This window comes from Bacillus rossius, chromosome 1 (assembly GCF_032445375.1).
Source record: "Bacillus rossius redtenbacheri isolate Brsri chromosome 1, Brsri_v3, whole genome shotgun sequence".
Taxonomy (NCBI): domain Eukaryota; kingdom Metazoa; phylum Arthropoda; class Insecta; order Phasmatodea; family Bacillidae; genus Bacillus; species Bacillus rossius.
Window position 1 is genome coordinate 186,554,515 of NC_086330.1, and position 24,864 is coordinate 186,579,378.

General features: G+C 36.3%; 1 protein-coding gene across 4 annotated transcripts in view; it reads right to left on the reverse strand.

The window, feature by feature from the left end:
- LOC134527148 (copine-8-like) overlaps nt 1-24,864 on the reverse strand; it is a 204,109-nt gene that overhangs the window by 70,034 nt on the left and 109,211 nt on the right. For all 4 annotated transcript variants that reach the window (XM_063359538.1, XM_063359539.1, XM_063359540.1 and 1 more), the window contains one exon: nt 17,776-17,905. In XM_063359538.1, the coding sequence (XP_063215608.1) occupies nt 17,776-17,905 (130 nt within the window). The remainder of the gene's footprint in view (nt 1-17,775; nt 17,906-24,864) is intronic.

A 24,864-nucleotide genomic window follows, 5' to 3' on the forward strand; every position in this document is an offset into this window, starting at 1 on the left:
TTACATACTTAATTTAATGTTTTTTAGAGTTGTATTTGTGGTGGAAAGTTTACTAGGAGTCTGTGTGTTAGGAAGTCGAGGCATTTAGTAGAAGTTGTAGTTCATGAATTATCAAGTCTGAACAGTCTAGTTCTAATTTTGAAATAAGTGTTATCCAGAGGTTGAAGTTAATGATAGTGGTATTGTGGAGATATTTAGAATTTTAGAAGTTGTTTTTTTGGATAGAATATAGGAAAATTTTGTGTCAACAGTTTTTAAGTAATAGTGTTGTCAAGTTTTTGTTAGTGCAGATATGAAAAGTGGAGATATTGGTGAATTTGTGGGTTAAAGTGGTTATTTCATGGGATTTGAGGAGTTTGTCAGAAGCAGCAGAGAATCAGAGTAACAGCGGTTTTTTAAGGGATTTTAAAGGAGATAATTTGTTTGGAGGTTATTTGTCGTCGTCGTTGAGGTTGGAAGTTTTTATCGTCGTTGAGAAGTTTTATCGTCGTCAAGGTGGTCATGGAGACGTAATTCCTGGAGTTTAAGATTTGTCATCGTCGTTGAGGTAGTCATGGAGACGTAATTCCTGAAGTTTTTGTATTTGTCATCGTTGAGGTAGTTATGGAGGATATTACAGCGGGTGTAGAGGTTTCCACGGCTGTGATAGTAAGTTGTTCAGAGTTTTTTGTTGTTGTTGAAGATTCTTCAGTGACCAGGGGGTTCCTGCTTGAAGCTTGTAGAGAAGCCAGTTTTAAAGTAACTTGTATTTTGCACTGATGAGAGGGAGATGACCAGTTGTGAAGAATTGTTGACACTTTGTAGAAATAGACATGTTTTCAAATTTTTGGGTGTTTATCAAAGAATTGAGATTGCAGTCGTGTGTGTGTGTGTGTGTGTGTGTGTGTGTGTGTGTGTGTGTGTGTGTGTGTGTGTGTAAAACACTTGTAGTTGTATTAATATTATTCTTTTGTTGGTATGTTGTGATTTTTGTAGGGGGTTGTATTCTCACAAGTAGACAAGTATGCATCCATTTCGCATTCAAACCCAATCTATTAGTGGTGTTGAATTTAATTAGGTTTTATTCCTATTTTTGGTTAAAAAAAAGGGGATGCTAATCTGCTAGGAAATGATAACAAGAAATTTGCAGAAGACATCTATTCGAAGTTTTTTTGTGAAAAGGACCCTATACAGAAAATTTGTAAATATCACTATACGATGCACACGATTTTCGAAGTTAGTTTATTATGTATTTGTCGATGAAGAATCTTGATGTAGGCTGACCTGAAAACCACTGTGTAGCACTCTATTTCGCGAGATGACACGCTCTTGCAGTGAGTGTCCACAGGCCTCATATAAACAAACTTCAAGTTACAGCCTTCTCCAAGCAAAAGAGAAAAATTCAAGAAAACATAAATTTTTAAAATATTAAATCAACATTGAAAACAGAAAACTGAAAATTAATACTCAGCAGGAGGTGTTGCAAGCTATCCTGAAACACATTTTGTTTCATTTTTCCATTGCTGTGATAGCCCACTACTATTTACACCGAGGCCAGGAGCCTCAGGTGTTTAACAAGACACAGTCCCTGTAAGGAAATATTCATGAGAGATGAAAATTAAATTACAACCCAGCGAAGCCCGCTACAGGTTGATAAAAAAAAACATGATAATGAGAATGAAATAAAAGAACTCTGAACAGCTGATCGGCTCCGATAATCACAGTGTGAAATCTGAAGCTGCTAAGAAAAAAAAAAAAGGAGGTCATGCGCCCGCTCGACTAGACAGGAAAAAAAAAAGGAGAAAAAAAAACAGGGGAACAAAAAAGAAGTCGCCTGCAGCTGCAATAAAAGGGATGGTTAAGAAAGGCAAGGAAAGAGACATGATTTGTTCTTTCTGTTATACAGCCTTGTCACCCAACAAAAACATATAGCCTATGTTTAAATAATGTAAATGAACTGGTATTTAAAGAGGCAAATATATTAGCCCACAAGATGTAATTAGATGTAATGTATATGTTTTGAAGTGATATTGTGAATTGTAAATGATGTTTATGTATTGTTGATGAAATGTAAATGCACAAAATGCATGTAAATGAGATGAGAAATGTGATGAAGCACATAAGCAGCATAATGTATAAGACTGCATATTACCAATACAGTACAACATTGTATATATTTGAGGAGGTTACTCAATTAATTGAGATAATGCAAATTTATTATAATTTGCAAACAATGTTAATAGTTTATTATTGCTTTATGAGCTTAATATTTACTAATTTAAATTATTGTTATTATGAATTAAGAGAATGGCATTGTAAGTAAGCTAAGATTTTATTGTTAAAGTAATATTATCATTCTTAATATCCGTAACTTGGCATGTGGCTCTATTGCGTTAAGAACGGAAGTTGATAGGCCTGCAGACACTCGTGCTTACAAGTGCACGATCACACATGTTATAGTGATAAACTTTGATTACGAACTGAGGTGTTTAAGTTAAAAGAGTGCAGTGATTCCACTCGGCAAGTAGGGGAACATAGACGCGAATTCCTTCGGGAGTGTACCTAACAATGACTTGTGCTGCAACTGTGCTGTCGCCGCGGTGTTCCGCGGCGTCACGTACTGGTTTCGGGACCAGGGCGGCAGGATCTGCTGCTACGAGACGACAAGTTCCCAGCGGGAACAGGTGTTGATGACTCCCGTCGGCGCCGCGCGCGCCCAGACGTCGGCTGAGGTCCTGGGCCGAATTTGGTCCGGCAGGGCTGTCCAAGGTCACGAGAGGCGCCACCCTACGATGCTGATTCCGGGTTCGCTTTCCTCAGGGTGCTGTCCGCACCGCAGTTGGAGGATGGCCCACTGCTACGTGATGACCTGCAGAACGTCCCATTGTTATGCAACATGTACCTTTTATTGCATTTCCCTGGAGATTGCGGCCGATACATACCGTAAGTATAGTCCTCCGAGTGCTACTGCATCAGAAACAGTTCCAGAACTGACGACGACGAGAACTTCAGCCTAACTGCAGTTAGCGCGGGAAAACACGCAGTCAACGATCGCAAGTCTAATCCCTGTGTCGGCTCACCGCCAAATGGAGGGAGTAAGCGCGAATCCAGGAGAAGTGGAGGGGTGAAGTTCCCTCCTCGCGCCGAAAGTGTGTTTATCTCTTATTGTGCCGTGCTACGCGTTGCCTAGCGACAAAGTTTTTTTTAAATTCAAACGAAGTGTATTGTAACTGAGACCCATACTGTGCTGTGTGCTAAGACTTGAGAGCCACAGTACACTATGCTTCCCAAGGGCGGCGATTCTGTGCTGTTACATTTATGACTATTTCACGCACAGAAAGTAAACAAACTATTTATTTACTAACATTTTATTATATTTATCGTTGTTTGTTTATATTTTTCCGTTTGAACAATTTATTTTGTGTAATTGAACGTGTCTACGTGTGTCGGAATCTTTGACATAATTCAACCTGACAATTAAGCAGCATTTGACTAGACCCCTCTAGGGCCTTATTGGTTTTGATGGTGATTTAAGCTTTTGACACAGATATTTTATAAAAGAGTGCTTATTGTTGGAAAATAACATTTTAAATTTCTGACGTTTCGGCACTTTAAGGCGTTTTGGGTGAAGTCGGATTTTATTATAAAGTGTTAATTTACCTTAACGGTGTTTTCGTTCCGTACAATGGGAGGCCGAGTTGCAATAATTAAGAGTTTCGAACTAAAATTAAGAATGGAGAGTTATAAAATTGTGGCGTCACAGTCAAAATCACCGGGGTTTGGATACCTTGATAATCCGATATTCGACGAAGCTATTTAGGTCATCCAAGGAAAAGGATGTTTCCAAACGACGTTTACATTAATTATATGTAATTATTATAGGGTGCATCAGAACTGATGCGATCTTAGAAGTGAAAATACGTGAGTAATATCTGACTCAATTTCCTCCATCGCAAAGACCGTGTCTACGAACAAAAATCGTCATATCTGTTTCCCTACAAATGTAAAACATTAGATTAATACGTGAAATTACGTCAACATACTAAAGACAGACGTGTTTTGATTAATTTTACTCTGAATACACAATCCCATTCCTATACCCAGAGGTTAAACGGGATAGGATCTCACGGTGTTTTGCCGGCACATATAATGAACTACGCCGCGGTACATCTAAATTGAAGTGAACTTTGAAAGTATAAACGATAATTTATTCATTTTTCGCCGCACCTAAACTGAAAACAACAAACTTTACAAATGGGATAAAACTGATTTTTGTATATGTATTCATGTGTGCAACAACCTAATTCCTGAACATGGTAAAACACATATTTAGTTGCCATATATCAAGTTATTAATTTGAATATTTATTATTTTATTAAATACGACCTAGAAATCACGTTTGTACTTTATTGTCTGTATTATGTAGGGTAATATAACCCAATTCTCCTTGTTTCGACAGTTTTACTATTTGTCCTGAAACTTTTACAAATTTTCTCTTATGTGCATTGTCCTATCTATTCTTTAGAAACATCTGACATTATACGCCTAAAAGTGGCGCCCATAATTATAAGAATACAGACGTTTCAGTGGAGCGACCGATCAGCTGATCGATATAGAGCTAGGTGCAGAGCTATACTTTGGCATAGAGCTAACTGCAGAGATACCAAAACACAACATAACACTATATGTTATATTATTATATTTATATATTGTCGCGGTTCGAAATTATGCAGGGTTGTTGAAATCAAATTTAGGGACTTTACTGACGGAACTCTGGGCTGGCTGCTTTGTTCACTCGTCAGCGCAAGTGGCGAGACCATGTAATTGGGGCACGGGGCCGGCGCGGCGCGCTGCGGGCTTGCAGATTTTTGTTTGTTTGTTCGGCCGCGCCTGGCGCAGCCACGGGCCGCAGTTACTGGGGCGCGCTGTTGTAACAAGCTGCGCAGTGTGGCCTGCACGTCGGGGTAGAGGGGGGTAGCCTTCCCAGATGTTCTAGTTAGTTGTTTAGTAAATTTGGCTTCAATAACGAGCATTTGTTATTGCTAGGCGCGGCAGGGCGCGCAAATTTAAGCGCAAGTGAGTGGTAGCTCGGGGCTCACTCTGGCGGAAGCTATGGCGGTCGCCAGAGGTTACGAGTTGCTAGGTCGTAATGTAATTTAAGTTAGTTCATAATGTAGGCGTCTTCAAGCACTCGGGCGGAGGCTATGGCCCTCGTCAGGGGTCACGCGTCATAGTTTTTAAAATGTAATGTTCGTTCGGGTTTCAAGGTTTTTAAAGTAATCGATCAAGAGGTGCTTATTGGAAAATGTGAGTATTGCTTGATCTTTGTTTTAATTTTAATTATAAATTAAGATGTATTCGTAAGGATTAGGGAAGCGTTTAGTGAAGTTCTCTTTTTCTCTCTTTTAAGGTCGTTCAGTATTTAAGGAAGTAATGAAGAGATTGTTGTTGTAAATTTTAATCCCGCTGTGTAAATGTTCGTCAAGACTGATTTTACTTTATTTGACTTTAAGAATAAAATCATTTTAATTTAGTATTATGTTATTTTGCAAAATCTCCTTAGTTCAGCTCTCACCAGACATCCTGTACGGGATGACGAACCTATGATCCTAGGTACAGTAAAGTATTTTATGAAGTTAAGAGTAGTTGAAGCCAGCAAGCGAGTTGTTTCTATGTAAAGAGCTACGATTCTCTTTCCCCCCCAACATTTGGATACTTACGATCATCTTCCTTGGTTTTTTTTCCCCTTTGACATATGGTGGTGGCACCGGCTAGGTGCGACGTTACATATGGTGGAGTTTGCCGGGTACCTAGTTTCTATTTCTGGAGAGAGAGGGAGATTTAATGTTTATTATTAAGTTAGTTTCAGCTTCCAATAGCAGGTTAGTAAGAGTTTACTTGAGGAGAGGATTACGAATTTTAGTCTATAGTGGAGGAAGTTAGCGAGAATTTTTTGAAGTAACAGATGTTTAGTTGAGGATACTTGTAAGGATAAAGTTTATAGTGATAAGTTGTTTTAAGTCGTTGAATTTAACAGGGATTATTACGTGAGGGGAATATGTTATAATTTAAATGCTTATTAGAGATAATGCAAGTGGTTTAATTTAATTGAAATTAATTTTAAGATTCTAGGTTAAGAGAGTTATAATTTAAAATAAAGTTTGTTTCGTAAATAGGATTTTTGCATTCAAGGGAAGTTGGTTTTGTTGTCGTGCGAGTAGGAGACGAGGCGTACGAATTAAATCAGTTGAGCGGAAAGATAAACGTTAGAAAGGAATTAAAGAGAAAACGAGAGTTTATTTAAAAGAGAGTTATAGAATTTATTGTGATGTTGTGTTTTAATAAGAAAAATGTTTAGAGTTGTTTCAGAACGACATGTCAGTGGACGTGGCAGAGTGAACACGTGACGGGGAGGTGCTGAGACCTAGCAGAGAACGGAGGAACCAACAAGCGAGGGTTGGCGAACCTGACGGAATTCGGTGACGTCACGGGCTTGAACGGAGAACGGAGACGTGGACAGGCCCTGACCTTGTTTTGATCAGCTGTACGGTAACTTAGCGATAAGAAAATAGACTATTATTTAATAAGTTAAATTTAAGTGTGTTTTAGGAGAAGAGGAACTTTCAGTATGTAAGTAATTTATTTTAAGAAGGGTAATGTCTAGGCTAGAAGTGTTTCGTTGTAAGTTGTTTATGTTTTTGTTAGTTAAATTCTACATTTGTTTTAAAAATAATCTTTGGGATTTGTAAACAGTTAGTAAGGAGGTACACTATAAAATGGATAAGCATTGAGAAAAGTGGAAGGATAGTTTTTTGTGTGTAGAGGGAATTGACTCCAAGGGAACAGAGAGACAAAATTAATGTTTTCATTAGGGCGAGGGACCCTAAGGCGAGGTGTTGTGTCCCTGGGAAGTAGGGATTGTAGAGCAGACCCATTGGAGATGGGCTGACTACTGAATTAAGGGCAGGAGAACCCTGAGAGTTGAGTAGTTTGGGGCAGGAGTTCCCCATGGTAGTACCGAAGTGGCTATTCCGTATGGGGTAGGGTACCATTTCAATGAATTTTGTTGGTGGGGTTAGAGTCCCCTGTTGTGTAGTAGGCCTATAGCAGATAGGCACTACAGTGAAATTTTTGGTTATTTTGTGAGGTAAATTCCCTGGGTTAAGTAAGATTGGGTTAAAAGTTAGGAAGAAGGGAAATGAGAAACATTGCTGAAGAGAGTTAGTGTACCTGCCTAAGTTTCAAATTGAATTTTAAATTAATTTAGGAGAAAGTTTTTTTTTCTGTCAAATAATAATGGAAGATAGCTAATTGAATAAATTTTTTTTGAGTAAGGCGTTTTAAGTAATGAAATAAAATAATGTGAAGTAAGTTGAATAATTGGGGAGGAGTTTCTATAAGAGTTTAGATAATTGTTTTTGAATTTATTGAGATATTCAGCCAGTGGAGTTTGAGTGTGAGAGATACAGTGAGATTTTAAGGAAATCGGTTGTTTATTAATTAGGAAGAATGAGATTTTATGATTAAGAGTCAGTAAGCCCAGTTAAATTTATGACATGATATTTGGTGACAGTTTACAGTTATTAAGGAGAAAATAGAGTAATCTATTTATTTTTATTTTTAATGGTTTGAAGATAAGATTATGAATTTTTTTTAAGTTTCTTTGGCATGTTTGAATAATTTTTTTTTGATTTTAAGAAATTACAGAGAAAGTTTAATTGATTTACATTAGTTTGGAATTTTGGAGGTTTAATGTTCGATTAGCCCTAACTTGATGGTCGGATCCCAAAAGAATGCTGTAAAACCGATAGGCAATTCAGAGGAATGCGGTAGGCGCTGGAGTAGAGAGGGTTTGTGGGAAAACTCCTTGGGACTGATGGCAGATCAGGGGCCCTAAATAGTGTGTGATGCTGTAAAACCAGTGCAGAGATAGCCTGGTATGCTTAAATTTTTTTTTGGGCACAGGTTATGTAAACCTGGGGTTCCATGGGATTTAGTCATGTTAGCTGCTGTGGGACATTAAGATTTCCGGGCTCCATAATAAATTCAATGTTATTTTTGTTTTCTTAAAATAATAAATTAGTTTTTAATTTGTTTTGAGATATTTTATTTGAAACAGTGAGTACAGACCCCGAGGAGTAAGAGTTGTCATGATGATGAGGAGAAGGTGGTAGGCCTAAAGGGTACAGGCACCACAGAGGTTATGTGCACCGCATATTTAAGTACGAGGAAACTTGAGAAATTTGAAATGTTGTTGTTGGGTTGGACACCCATAAGAAGAGTATAGGCAGAATTTTTATTATGAGATGTCTAATTTAATTGAAAAGAAGAAAGTTTAAAGATACAAAGTAACATTATTATTGTAAAAATTGAAAGAGATTAAGAGGTAGAGAGAAATAGGCAGTTTTTGTTTGTAAGTACTAAAGTTTACATATAGAAATTAAGTAACTAACATACCTGCCAACTTTTTAGTTTGGTCATCAAGAAAACTTTTAAATTGGGAAAATGTATCGTAAATCAAATGCGGCAATTTTTTACATGCTCTATGTGCAATTATTTTCTATTTTTCTATTCCATTTGGATTCTGCTAATTTGCTAATGACATAAAGGGCATAATGATGGCCTAGAATGAAAATCTAATACAGTCAATATTGTAAATGTACTGGGAAACTAAACCTATCCAGAATGTGCCAATTTACACAGCATGTATATGAAAAGCAAAATGATCAAGTACAAAACAAAAGCAATAGTATTCACTTAACAAGATTACATAAAGACATACCTTGCTATATCACATGTTTGTTAAATATTTCAGTCATCTCCTGATTATCATCCTTGATGCAATTTTAAAACTTTAAATGTGCAGCAGTTGCCTTCTTTGCTTTACCTAACAAATCTGAGGTAAACCTTTGTTCATAACAAACACAATTTCTAGATTTCAACACAGAAATAGACTGCAAAGTTTCAGATGACATGGAGGACCTAAATTGGGTTCTGTTTTTTTTTACCATACTGAAAATGCGCTCACATTCTGAATTACTGTGGGGGATTGACAGAATTGATAGCATTATCTTTGACAGTCTGTTATACTTCAGGAAGCCATTTACTTCACGAACTCTTGATAATTCAGCCCACTTGACATCAACAGTGCCTTCTTTTTCTAGAAGAGATGAAATGTCATCAACTTGAAGTGCCACAAATTGTTGCTGGACTTCATCCATGGCTGAATCTATTGTTTCATTGTCCTTCAAAGGAAGGATAAATGGAAACTTTTCCACAAAAAACTTAACAGAGGAGAACTTTGCAATTTCAAACTCATTTAGTCGAGCCACTTCTGCATGTTTCAGAACTTCACTCTTGAGGGGAAACTTGTTTACTATATAGTCGCATGCAGTAACAAAATATTTCCGCACTGATGCAAAAAACAATACTTTTTCTTTTTTTTCTAGTTGAGACACTAAAGCTGAAGTTTCACTCCCAACAACTACTTCATCATCTTCTCTTTGATTTTCAATCAAATGGTACTTAAGCAGAAGAATATTACCACTTTTCACAACTTTTGGCTTTACAAATCTTGATAATAGATCTCTCAGTAATGTGGTGAGAATTTCTTGAAGAATTTGTATTTGTGGTGAAGCAGACTGAAGTAAAACATTTACTTTGTCAAACATAGGTATCGTGTTTAGAAGGAACGTACAAAATGTAAAATTCAGTTTAAAGGAAAGAAACAGAAATAATTTTTCCTCACGGCTCAAAGACAGATTCTGATTTTTCAAAACTGGAGCACTGCTATATCTATCATCCAATGCAATTCGTTTACTGCTACTTGCCTCAGTGTCTGCAACCACGTCGGATAATCTCTTCCCATGTTTTTCACTTCCCTTTGATGGAACAGGATCATCTGCAGGTTTCTGAATTTTAGGGATCTTGTATGACGACAGAGAAATGGCATTACTTGATTTCTTTGCTGCAGACACCTCTTGTTTAAAAAAACTAAGTAATGGTTCCCACTGATCCATCAATCTTTTCAAACTTCTGCCAAGTGATAGCCATCTCGTACAGCAATGCTTCAAAATTTTTTTTGTTTCTTTATTGTGCAACTGTTGAAATTTCTGCAGGCTCTCTTTTCGTTTCGCACTTTTCTCTAAAAAGTAAAATATGTCTATCAGGATGTCCTCTACTTTTAGTGGCAAACTTGCTACAGCCTTCTCTGCTGCCAAGTTTATTAGGTGACATGAACACCCAATAACTATTATTTCTTCATGATTTTCCTTCAGCAAAGCTGCAACACCATTCTTAGAACCGACCATATTCGGTGCATTGTCTGAACAAAACGAGACACAATTTTTTAGAGGTATATTTTTCATTTTCAGCTGTGAAAGCAACATATTGCCTATGTTCTTGCCAGTCGAATCACCGATTAACTTAGGCACTGAGAGAACCTTACTAACTATTCTACTCTCATCATTATCAAAAAACGTAACTACAATCGGGTACAGCTTTTCATCTGTATCATTACTTCCATCTGTGGCAATGGAAAATGCACTAACCTGCAAACATTTCACAACTTCAGATGTTACATCACACGCCATTTCATTTAAGATACACGTTGCTTTAGTACGACCGCAAGCAAATTTCTTTGCTATTTCAGAGTCCGGGAACATCTTTCTAAATAATGCACCAGCGTGGTCTGCTGCGTTTAATGCAATATTATGTTCATTCAAAAACGAAACAAAGAGACATTCTGCTTTCGTCACTTCCAACCCCGTGTGTGCAGTATTGGTGAAAAAGCTATCAATCTTCTTATTTTCTTCCTCAGAAAGCACGTTTTTCCTATGCTTAGGACACTTAACGTGTGTAGTTATGTCGGACCTACCTCCATGAGCAATACTAAAATCACATCGGCACACTGTGCAAAACACAAAAGTTTCTCCTTTTTGCGATTTCAGAATACACGGGAATTCGTTGTTATACGCAGCACGGTAAGTCTGAACATATTTCTTGTTGGCTGGCTTACTCATGGTTCCCACCACGCAAATACACACGAAAAAAACGGTTGCGCAGCACTAAATTGGAACTACGAACAATAGTCAGCCATTTTAAACATAATATAAGGAACAAGGAAAAGACCAAGGAGGTAAGGCTGACGTCACAATTATTGTGGTCCGTTCCTCCGTTTAAGGAAGCACTTTTTCGTTGCGGTAAGTGGAAAACAACCGCAGGCCGTTCAGTTCAAACCATATACAAAATACAAATAACTATCTCTTGTTTTGTTTTCATTCCGCCTTCCCGTCGGTGCGTCGGTAACATGGCCGGTACAGTAAAAGTTGGCAGGTATACATGGCCGTTACAGTGAACGGTAATAAACCACCACGCAAAAATAAATTCGTAAGATATTAAAGACGTCCGTAAAACCGTAAAATAGTATTAAAATCCGTAAAACTTACGGACAATCCGTAAAAGTTGGCAGGTATGAACTAAGAATGAATAATAAGTTAAGTCTAGAGTAAAAGTTAGTTTATTTTGTTAAGTTAAGAGTCATAAGTAAAAATTTTTTGAGAGAGAATGTCTTTGATAGGAAGTATTAGAAACTTAAATGGGAATTTTAGGGTAACATAAATAATGTATGTAATAAATAATAAATAGATGGTAGGTCTTAAGTTAAGATTAACATTTGAAGCAGAATGTAATTAAGAAGAAGGAAAATAAGTAGGCCTAAATAGAAAAAAAAGGGTTTTATGGTAAAGAAATTTTTTTTAAGTAATAAACAATGAATAATAATGTTGTTTCAGGGTAATGTGGACCAATAATACAATGTTTTTTAGGACCAAAGATAACATAGAAATTATTTAATTTAAATAAACATGTATTTGAAACTGTTACAGATTCCTTAAGATGAGCTGAGCAGCAGTACAGTTTACAAGATTGCAAGAGTTCGAGAGACAAGATACAAGATCACTGAAACAAGAACCAAGACTGAAGATTCAAGAGAAGAGAAAGCTGGCAGCCATGGACTTACAAGTGAAGATTAATAAGGTCATGTAAAAATTTTATTTTTTTTGGAGGACAGTAACTGGAGTTTTTTTGTGATAAACATTCTTTACAGAACTTTTAGGTTATAATGTCAAAGAGAACTAATACCTTAAGTTTAATGTTAAAGTTAATTTTCTTTATTAACAGAGGGATTAGGAGTTATTTTAAACCTTGTTTAGGTTGGAATTTAAAGATAATAGCTTAGTATAAATGTGTATTAACAGTTCGAGTTCACAGTTCTGATAGGTAGGTCAGATGATCTTACTGATTTTTATGATTTGTTTTTTTAGTTGATTTTAAGTGTTGTGGATTAGACAATGAAATGGTTCTGAAAACTTAAATTATTTCAAGCTAAGAAATAGTAAATTTAACTTTAAATTAAAGGATACCAGAATTTAAATATTTTTTGAATTAGTAATGTTTGAAAATTTTATACTTTACAAGAAAGGTTATAAACAAACTGATCGGATGGAACAAGGATGCAGTACATCACAGTTTCAGTTAGAATTATTGATTTGCTTTTGAGGTTCTGAAGGAAAAGTAGCTATAATTTAAAAGTTTGAATAAACATAGGTTTTTTTTTTAATTTGTTTGAAATAGAAAATTTAAATTTTAGATAGTCATGATCTAGGTGGGTGATGGGGTGGGAATTGGCCACTCTTTTTCCCTATAACCTCCCTAACATGGCCTTCTATTACAACTAACAGAAAAGAAGAAGAAAAAAGAAGACTTATTATTAGTTAGAATGTTTTTTCATGAAGATACCTGATGAACTTTTTTTTTATTGTTTGGAAGAATAGAAGCAAGGTTAATCAGATATTTTTACTTGGAAGAAGAAGAAGATAAAGCTGTTTTATTGCTCGACAAGCCAGAGATTGGCGTTTCCCCTCTGAGCTTCTATTGACTTCGTTGTTTACACTCATGGGATAGCTGGTTCGGCACCATGGAGAGAGATTGGTGGGCATTGTGGTTGCCCCCAGAAGAAAAGAAGAGTAGAAGAGGTTATGGGTGGGTCATGTGAAGTGAACCCAGTTACTTTATGGCGACTATTTGATGCTGTCTAGAGAAGATCAAGACTCAAGAGTTAGGGAAAATCATTGGAGGTCATGTTTCCCTTCCTTAAGTTTTTCCTATGAAATTATTTTTCTGATTAGATTATGCTAAGGGTGGGATACTTTATGTTAAAAGTTGAATTTTAAATGAATGAATTAATTTTATTTTTTTGTGTGTATGCATCCTTACCCATCGATTGCAGTTTATAAGTTAGTTCTGTATTTGTCAGGCGTGATGGTAATGCCTGTTGATGATGTTTCAGAATTGTAATCTGATCGTGATGAGGAGGGCACAACTCCGAAGCAGATGTGGGGAGAAGATGTGAGCTGCCATGGAAGCCAGTCCAGTAGTGGTTGGAGTTGAGTGGTGTTTGCTGATGGCCAGCCCAGGGAGCTACTCTTCTCGACAACACTGACTTCGAGGAGTTGCACCAACCTTCACGAAATAAGAGTTAAATTAAATTGAAACACTGATAATTTTGTAAGGACACTTAATTTTTTTAGAAGAAAGAAGGAAGTATTGTGATAAACGGAAACTGGAAAAAAAATTAATAATTATCAAGAATTTGCTCATTGTTTAACGAATACTGAGAAACTAAGTACAGTTATTTAATTTGTAAAGAGAGCTTCACTAACAGAACAATTTTTTTTAGTATTGAGAACTCGAGCCTCTGAAGGTCCCTGTGAGAACAACTAACCAGATAAAAAGGTTTACATTTTTAGTTTAATGAATAATTGTTGTTTTAAATAAATCTTGTGCAGAATCTAGATGTATGTTCAGACAGTAAGGAAATAAGAAAATTCTTATTTTTGTGAAATGAGGAATTTATAGTTATGGTTTAATGGAAAAAGACAATTTGTAATGTTGAGGTAGCTCGATGGGGCTCGAGCTCTGTGAGAGGAGGGTTATGTCGCGGTTCGAAATTATGCAGGGTTGTTGAAATCAAATTTTGGGACTTTACTGACGGGACTCTGGGCTGGCTGCTTTGTTCACTCGTCAGCGCAAGTGGCGTGACCATGTAATTGGGGCACGGGGCCGGCGCGGCGCGCTGCGGGCTTGCAGATTTTTGTTTGTTTGTTCGGCCGCGCCTGGCGCAGCCACGGGCCGCAGTTACTGGGGCGCGCTGTCGTAACAAGCTGCGCGGTGTGGCCTGCACGTCGGGGTAGAGGGGGGTAGCCTTCCCAGATGTTCTAGTTAGTTGTTTAGTAAATTTGGCTTCAATAACGAGCATTTGTTATTGCTAGGCGCGGCAGGGCGTGCGAATTTAAGCGCAAGTGAGTGGTAGCTCGGGGCTCACTCTGGCGGAAGCTATGGCGGTCGCCAGAGGTTACGAGTTGCTAGGTCGTAATGTAATTTAAGTTAGTTCATAATGTAGGCGTCTTCAAGCACTCGGGCGGAGGCTATGGCCCTCGTCAGGGGTCACGCGTCATAGTTTTTAAAATGTAATGTTCGTTCGGGTTTCAAGGTTTTTAAAGTAATCGATCAAGAGGTGCTTATTGGAAAATGTGAGTATTGCTTGATCTTTGTTTTAATTTTAATTATAAATTAAGATGTATTCGTAAGGATTAGGGAAGCGTTTAGTGAATTTCTCTCTTTCTCTCTTTTAAGGTCGTTCAGTAGTTAAGGAAGTAATGAAGAGATTGTTGTTGTAAATTTTAATCCCGCTGTGTAAATGTTCGTCAAGACTGATTTTACTTTATTTGACTTTAAGAATAAAATCATTTTAATTTAGTATTATGTTATTTTGCAAAATCTCCTTAGTTCAGCTCTCACCAGACATCCTGTACGGGATGACGAACCTATGATCCTAGGTACAGTAAAGTATTTTATGAAGTTAAGAGTAGTTAAAGCCAGCAAGCGAGTTGTTTCTATGTAAAGAGCTACGATTCTCTTTCCCCCCCAACATTTGGATACTTACGATCATCTTCCTTGTTGTTTTTTTTTCCCTTTGACATATGGTGGTGGCACCGGCTAGGTGCGACGTTACAATATATTTATTCATCTGTTTTTGCACACACACACCTGAGTAAGGTAATACTTACAATACTTCCCACTATCTCTATATAGCTCTATACATCTATAGGTATATCTCTTTATCTAACCCATTTCATTCTCTATACCTTGCTCTACCTCAACTTATCTCTCCGTCTCTATCTCACTCTATATATATATATATATGTGTGTGTCTATATATATATATATATATATATATATATATATATATATATATATATATCACTCTATCTGTCTCTCTTTTATATTTAAATAAATTGTGTCATGTGTGCACACTTATACAACCAAAACAGATGAAGTGCCGCTATATAAAATGAAATAAACACATTTTTTTCATGATTCGTGCTCCAACTATTGAAAAATAGTTATACCGTCTCAGTAACCTTCATGGGCAAGCGCATAACAAATCACCAAAATTTCATCGCAATCGGATGAATGGTATAGGAATGCATACGGCACAAACAAACGAAAATTAAAGACATGACAAACGCATCAAACGATGGTGCGTTTAAAATTCAAGGCAACTCTATCTATTGACGAAGTTAAGAACAAAACTGTTATTAGCGCCTTTATTTTGCTAGCCGCTGCGAGCTCCACTAAGCGGACTGGTCTCACCAAGGAGAAAAATATTAATTTGTCAGACCTTACTATGTGTATGATCATGTGTCAGACATAGAGAAATGACACTCACTCACTTTTGTATGTCTATGACCTATGATATTTTCTGTTATAAAATCAAATTATCACTTTTTCACTCCCTTAGGGATGGAATTTCTTATTAATATGGGGTCTGTGTGTTAATCCAGGTTATAAGCTAGCTGTAGGCCAAATTTCATTCAAATCCATTCAGTAGTTTTTACGTGAAAGAGTAACAAACATCCATCCATCCATACTTACTAACTTTCGCGTTTATAATATTAGTAGGATATATGATCTGAAATTTGGTAGATAATTCTCTAAAATACACTTTTGATTAGTGGTGTGCGAGATCCCAACTTACGAGAATAATTTCAGGAGGGAATTACTTTTTTTCCCGTTGGAAGGGAATAATATTTTTCCCGGTATTTTCAGAAAAAAAAAATTTCCTCACGTTGAAAATTTTTTTTAGCTTCTATTAACAACAGCAGGCCATTTGGCCTACAACAAAATAACAGACAACAAATGTTTATGAAAAATGGCATGTTTAATACCGAAACTAATTAAAAATTCCACTTCTTCCAATAAAAATAATTCTCAGAAAATTATGTATATTATGATTATCGTCAAAACTAAAAACAAACGGGCAATGAATGGCCTGAAATGCAGTGCTGAATGAGATATTATTATAATAGTATGAGACATTATTATAATAGTATACCGCTTTATCATTTCCCGTGTATAACAACAGACATTTGAATTTTATTTCTCTATTAATTATTGTTTACTTAAATTAAATTGAAATATCTAACATCTTGTTTGATTAATAAATAAAAAAAAAAAATAACGAAAATCATCAGGGACTGCAGTAATTGGCCCGTGCATCACTAAGGGGCGGGGTTACGCTACGGCCGACAAGAGATGGCAGCACTATAGTTTTTTCGCACACATGTAGTGAAAATATGATTAAATATTATTGTTACTGTTTCTGAAGGTATTTTGAGGTCTACAATTAGGGGAGTTTTAACGAGTACGTATTAATACTCACAATGATGCTGTAAAATTAGCCACCCAACATATAGAAGAACTTGTTTTCTTGCATGAAAACAGACCATTATATTAAAAGCCTGTCTTCCAAAGAGATCACAAATATTTCCTCGAAAGATGATGCAACTCATAAGTGTTAAGAATGTCATGTATATTGTTTAGTTTCTTTAGGTTTAGTTCATGAAATTTGTGACTCAACAGTGTCGTATTTTTTTTTTAGAACGAGATGTTGTGGTAAAAAAATTTTAAATGTATAGGTTTTTTCTCATGCACTATAGCTTATAATGTATTTTCCCGATTTTTCCCATTTCCTGAGTGAAGTCTGATTTTCCCTCCTGAATTTTTCCCAAAGCTCAATTTCTTTTTCCGCACACCTGTACTTTTGATTACAATAATAACCTGCATAAAGTCCATACAAATTCAGAAAATGTCTGTTTGCGTTATGTCGATCCGAGATCACATTATAAACTGCCAGTTTGATCGGTACATCTCAAGTTCCCAATGATCTTTGCTTAGCACTCAAAACACAATGGTAGAACAGAAAATGTGGTCAATACATAATCGCTTGAACTCTAATGGTGCAACTGGCCTTTCAGAGTTTTAGTTCCAGGTACCAGTGAGTAAATTTAGCTATTTGAGATAATTTAATGAATATAGTAGGTAAAACAAAACCTATATTCCTAGCACCCCACTGAGAAGGTGGCTGCAAGGCAGACTGCATACATGCACTAGCAGTATTACATTCGGCTGTCAAGTGACGGTTGCAGCAGCAAGATGGAAACTACTGCTGCAGTTCAACTAAACTAGGCTAAAACTCTGCTATGGATAAATGTGCTATCATATACTTTACCATGACAGTTGTGCGAATGAAATAAATTAAACTGAGATCAGCTTCCAGTCCTGCAGGAGAGACATACCAAAGTTTCAAGGAGTTGCCACATAGTTTTAACAACAACAAAAACATATTCAAACCCACATTTATGATGCACAACAAATCCTTCAATATTGTATTACCTGTGAAGTCGATGGCCACAGTGCAATTAAGTTGTGTGCCTCCCATTATGTAGTCCAAAAAAGAGTAGATCTTTTTCATCTCATATTTCAATAAGTGAATTTCTCCAGAGTTTGTGTACGACCTCCTTCGCTATTCAAACAGAAACAATAAACATTACACAGAATTAATTAACTAATTTTACTGAATGGTCAAGTTTGGGTTAAATGAGCAATTCTACTATGCTGCCACTGTCCTATTTTACAGGATTTCCCAAACAAGCTGAAAGAATAACCCATTTGGATATACGTACCTAGGTAGATCAGGAAGATGTATCTCTTTTACTATCCTATAACTAGAATGTTCCAAACATACATAGAATAAATATCACTTACTTATCACATCAGTGGTTCCTTTTGTATGCTAAGCCAGAGATGGCATATATCAACAAGTATTTAGTAGTTGAGCTATTTTTTTTGCAAAGAAAATAATTCCATGCTAATCATGTTAATATTTAAGCGCGCTTCTTTCAGTGGGCTGTTAAAGCAAAGAGAAAAATGTGATTCATGAATGCAAAAAAAAAAAACTTATGTGCTTGTAAATTATTACTAGATAGAAACAAAATAATCTGTAGCTAACTCCCAGCAGTAATTATTATTAAGCTACATGCATGTTTCACATGACAGCAAAGAGCAAAGTAATATAAGTTACTACAGTAGACTCCCTATTATCCGCGCATGCTACGAAAAAATACAGCACATATGTTAATCTGTATTTTATTACAAGTGAGCAAATTTAACTCTACTGACGAGTGTATTGTGTGCAGTATACAGTAAAATGCCACAGGCCTTCTCGGAACTCAAGCAGTAGGCTGGCATGCGTTGCTATTTTTGTCTCTGTTGCGCTTTGTTTCTAGTTGTATGGTTGAGCACTTTTATGTTTACATTACTGAAATGTATTGTATGTTAATAATTCAGTAAAATACTAAAATTTTTGCATCATTAAATTTTTTTTACTGTTAATTGTAACTTTTACTGTACATAAAGTTTTAGATCTTTAAGTTGAAATTAATGTTTCCTTTTTTGTTTCCCATTTTCGGTATTTTTTGCGGATTATCCACGATTTTCACTATCCGCGGTGGCCCTGCCACTTAATTTTGCGGATAATCGGGAGTGTACTGTACTCATGTTAGAGAGAAATTGCTTTCTGAAGAAAAAAAAAGCAAATATTGATTTTTCTTTAGATATAAAAACTTTTCCTTAATTATGATAGTCTAAAATTTAAAAAAAACCAACAGACAAAATACTCTGATTACAATATTAAAATACAGTTTTATTCACATTATAAATACATAGATATCTTATGAACAATTGTTCTTGAAATGTGTTTCCATTATGTTTTATGGGACCAAACATGGATTTCACTAAATACACAAAAAAAATACCACAGTTCAAAAGAGAACTTTTTATTTCATAGGATTTCACATCACACAATTTTGCACTCAGGAGGCTGAAACTGACAGGACCTCAAAGATTATAGTAGTAGACTCCAAATCTCTTGGGTAACAACTCAGTGCTCACAAATTTGAGTTATGCCAAAGTGACATTTTCAGTTAAAATATCATATGTGGTAAACACATAGCCTGTAGTTGATTGACGTTCCTCTAATGAGTGATCTCATCATAGGAAACTAGCAATTTATTATGAATCATTGTTAGGGGCACAATTTTTAAGCATAGTTTTCATTTTTAATCACATATAATTACAAGGAAGTGGACAAGATTGAATGATAGCATCCAGCATCAGTTATCCATCAGCAACTCAGTTTACACCGACTGCATATGTTTTATTAACGATTTATTATGTTTTCTGACCATATTCAGTACTATTGTTAGGTTTACTGTTATGATTTAAATACCAGCTGTTTATTCTTTTGAGAGGTATTTATGCATTTGCAGCATGTTATATGATCTTAATGAACATTATTTCATGTTTATGATTATTGGCTTACTTTTACGTTACTGTAAACAAGTAATTGGAAGTTCTTTTAACATATTTTTTACTGGTTGGTTCAGTTTGGTGTGTGTTCATGTAATATTCTTTTGTATTTTTTTTTGCTATGGTTATTGTTTGAAAACTGGCTAATTCAATGGTTTGCCAGTCACATAATAATTTGAGAGAGACTGAGTTCTGTAAGCATGCGAATAGCTGGATTTTTTGGCTGGTATTTTTCTGTGCATTTTCTACATTGGTCAGAGATAAGGTCACATGAGCACCCTTTTTTCTCGTCAGCATCTGTACAAAGTACCAATAGGTAGAGCCAAGATTATATGGTTTTATGCGAAATCGCGAATTTTCACGCCAAATTCGTCCCAAACCGCGAAAAATGTGAAATGTTTTCTAACCACAAATAAACACCTTAATATTGATTTAAATCGTTAACTACCGACTATTGGTTGATTGACAAAAATTCCGTATCTGTTTGTAGAAGAAATGGTCGTCATCCAACTGCAGTGTGATGGTTATTTAATTTGTTAATTATTCATCTTAAAAAATTACAAGATATCACAAAAATTGACGATTTCACGAACAAAAAAAAGATCGTTATCGGAGTTAGGTTAGGGTTTTTAAACGCATCTAGCCACTAGAGATCACGCAATATTAACAACTGACGATCGTAAACTAAAATTAACAAGTCAACAAACACAACAATGTGAAAAATCTCAGCGCCTTGTTTGCTGTATCCTTTGAAAAATACACGTGAACAAAAACTGCATTCATTAAATAAATACGTATGAAAATAAAATAAAAGCAAACATTGATATTTAATGATCACTTGATATTTAATGAAATTTCACTGTAATGCAATTTTGTGTGCTTGTTGAATAAGCAGTTTACTGTGAAGCCTTCATTTTCATTTCACACTTCACAGGCGAGAGAGCCAAAATCGTAACATAATCGAAGTTTTCCGATCGCTAATGAAAAAGCACCATATTGCAAGGATTTATTTATTTTACGGTCATTAAATATTTTAAATAACGCTTGCCTACCCAACTCTCCCGGAAAATAAATAAAAACATTTATTTTACTGACCTGACATAACCTAACCTTTTACTTCGGGTTGAGTATATGGCTCTCTCGCCTGTAAAAAGTAGGCTTCCCGCGGTTTATTTTTTCGCTACAACTTCAGTAAATACTAGTTTTTGGTACCTCCGGGCTTTGTTTACAAATGACGTGCATAAATGAAAGCTAAATTTCTTAATCATGCCGAAAAATAAAGCTACTGCGGCATCACGTGCTGACGAGTTTAAAAATGAGGGATTATACGTCAGTGACGGAATACTTTTCTGTAAATATTGTAATTGCCGTTTGGAGCATGAACGTAAGGACACGGTAAACAAGCACATAATTAGCGACAAACATGTAAAAGCTAAACGATCCCCATGCACTTTGAAACGACAGCTTTCAATCCCTGAAGCAGGAGTGGCGCAAATATGCGCAAAAAAACAAAAGGAAGATTTTGTTCTCGAAACTGTTGAAGCCTTTGTAGCTGCAGGTATTCCTCTTGAGAAACTTGACAACAGCAATCTGACTGCATGGATGCAGAAGCATGTAAGTGGTGCTGGTGATCTTCCAACAGCGGATTGGATGAGGAAAAAGTACATTCCCCTACTTAGAGAGAAAAAAGAAGTGGAAATCAAGCAGCAGCTCTTGGGGCAAGATGTGGTCATACTCGCAGATGAAACCACTGACAAGAGTAATAATTGTGTTTTCAACATCTTGTTTAAAATTTTGAAACCAGGTGCTGAACAAGATGTTATCTTAGGGGCTTCTTGTGTCCTTGATGCAGCAAATGCTGTTTGTTGTTCTCGGGCAGTGATTTATGTATGCTCCAAATATGAAGTCAAGGAAGAAAACATAATTGCGTATGTTACAGATAGTGCCAGGTACATGACAAAATCTGCTGGCACCCTTGAAGGTGTATTTGGTGACCACATGTACCACATACAATGTTGGGCCCATAAAGTAAACATTGTTGGGCAGATCTGGCAAAACAACTTGGAAGAACTTAACCTCTTCGTTTGTAAGGTAAAGATGGCCTTTCTTAACACCAGAAAGAGGAGGCATGCATACCTTCAATTTCTTCTCCAGAAACATTGAGAAAACAAGGCTCTGGTCAAGTTATTCCCCATGCCAGTTGTTACACGTTGGAACACATGGTTTGAATCTGTATCATACCTCGCACTCCATCTGCACGACATTGGGAATTCTTTGAGCAGCTTAGCGAAGATAACTCTGGTGTTAAATATATCAAGGGACTCCAGAAGGAAGAGTTACAATGTCTTGAGGCCACTCACATTTGTGGCTCAAAACTGTAACACCTTTGTAGAGCTAATTAATTTTCTTGAAGGAACAAAGTGTCCTACTGCTCATCAGTTGTGCACAAAATTGAGTAAACTGCAAACTACTCTTGATGTCTTGGCTAAGGGAATATTTCCTGAAAATGTTGAAGACATTTTGGCTGAAATGAAAACTGTCAACTCTGCAGCCCTTAAAGAGCAGTTCAAGAACACAGCTAAACTCAGTCTTATAAAACTGATTGATCTGGTGAACACTGATCCATCTCGTCAACTATTTCTGGGAATCAGCGCTCTAATGAATCCTCAAAATGTAGGAAACATTCGTGTGGAGGAAAAAGAATTCCAGGAACATATTGGGAACCTACCTTTCCTTTGCAAGGTGCAGAAGACCTCTGTAGCGACAGGCTACATAACACTCCAAAACCTGGTTTCCCAAGAGCAGAAGAAACCGCATGTGAACTACATAGACATGGTGGACATACTATGTAAAATGAAAGCGGATTATCCTGAATTTGCAGCTGCTGCTTTAAAGTTAATATGGATACCTGCAACGAATGTGGACTCAGAAAAATCTTTTTATAAGTATTCTGTAGTTGTAAGTGACAGAAGAAGATCTCTAAAACCAGAGAATGCTGAACTGCTGACAATGGTGGCTTTTACCTGAGCTTAATTATATTGCATTTATAGAACAAAAGTTTAACTGTAGTTTCTATTTTAATTAATTTAGACTCTCTCCTGAACTCAGGAACAGTACTTACCTGCATAAGAATACTGAATATTTTAGTTGTTAATTTTTTATGTACTCTCAACATAGTATTGTTTAATGTGCATATTTTAAGTCTCTAACCACGAATTATTGAAGCATTTGATCAAGGCAGCTCTGCTAGGTGTGTACATGTTATAACATGTGTTTTAATTTTTTATGACGATAAAGACGAAATCCACAATTCTTAATGACGAAAAGTCCTTTTTCATAACACCATAAAATCTTGGCTCTACCAATAGATCATGTGTCGGGCGGTGGCTCAGATCATAAAAATGTGATGAGAGAATTTTGCTGCTGTGGTCTGGCTACACCCAACTTAAAACCTTTCCGGAACTTTTTTATTCGAATTTGTTAAGACCACAGCCGTCGGTAACAGCACAAAACAATGAGTGAACAACTTCACCACTGTACCAAGGATGGAATCCTTCAGCTAGTACCGTGAGTTGCAAGCAACCACAGAATTTACTGTGAACAGTACATGATTTTCAACCTTCGGTAACCTCCAACAGTAAATTTATGTTGTTTGAGTCAGTGCAGATTACATGACCAGTTTGTAGTTGGAACATGTACTTGTTTACATGGTCATAAGAAGCCAGCCATGGTGGCATGTGAATTTTCGTAATGCATAAATAAAAAACAGTGAAAAGCAGTTTGTGTCTGAAGGCAGTTATTTCAGTATCAGTCATCGGCAGTGGCATCCTTTTCTATCTTTTAATATATTTTTCAGCACCAAAATAATTTCTCAAGTATTCATGTATTCATATATTCATATAATCATGTATACATACTCTAGACCAATTCCGAGCTAGCTGGAGGTCTGCGGTGTTACAACTGGCGGCCCAAGTGTGGCCGACACTTATTTTAACAAACCCTGAGGACTAAAATTTGTAAATAGGTAATAGAACTTTTCTACAAAATCATGGAAAATGAACTGCTGTAAAGTTTGCTCAGGATCATTCATTTAGCTGTTTACTGCCTAGCTGAGTAAACAAATGCATTGCCTACGTTTCATGGGAGCTACAAGAGAATGAGATTCCTACAATTTGAACATGTGAAGGCAGGCAGCGAGATCCAGTTGTGTCCAATATACTGTACGAGAACAAATCGCGACTTCGCGGGATAGTAACAACGCCAACAAAACTGAACTTCTGAGATCATCACGTTGCAGTACTACGCGCGATAAACACAGAAATGCAGCAAGTCAAACAAGGTTGTAATTTAATTGAACTGAGTAAATGTTATTTTTTCATTTTATATTTTGAGGTTATGTGCTTGTTGTTTGATGTAAAGGACATTAAAAAATTGTTATTAATGTGAGCAAGTTTGGGGAGCAGTGGTGAAGAGTTTCTGGGTTTTTCTGAATGCTCAGAAAATCTGGAAGTCCAGTCAAATATGAATGCTGATTTGATAGGAGGTCAGGATTTTTCATGTGTCCAAGAAATTTCGGACAACATGGATTATCCAGTTGAGTAAAGGGGGGAGGGGGTCAACACGCAGATGTTTCGGATGCTTATGAAGGAAATGGTGCAGAATATAGAAAATTGAGAACACATTCAAGATATTAAACAAATCACACACTAACATATCAACCTAAGCGAAAAATTTCAGCAGAGGTAAAAGGAACTTGCACAAAGACTTTAACAAAGCCAACATTTAATTCAACAAGAAATCATGTTGGTAAAGAAAAGAGGGGGGGGGGGGGGGGGGGGGGGTCGTTAATAACACAAGTTTAACAGTTGAAAGTAGAATCTCAAAATAAGAATATCAAAACAGAATATGACCACAAAGAGTCGAGGCATGTGAATCAAAAATTGGAGGGGTGCAAGCTTGTTTCGAAAAACGTAAAAGGGGGGATAAAAATTTAAAGGAAAATTTTGAATTTGTTGGTTAGGATGTATGAGAAAACAAAAGGAAAATTTCAGGCAAGTACAGACACAAATTTCAATGAATTAGAGTGAAGTTGAAGAAAATCCTTTCAAACTAAAT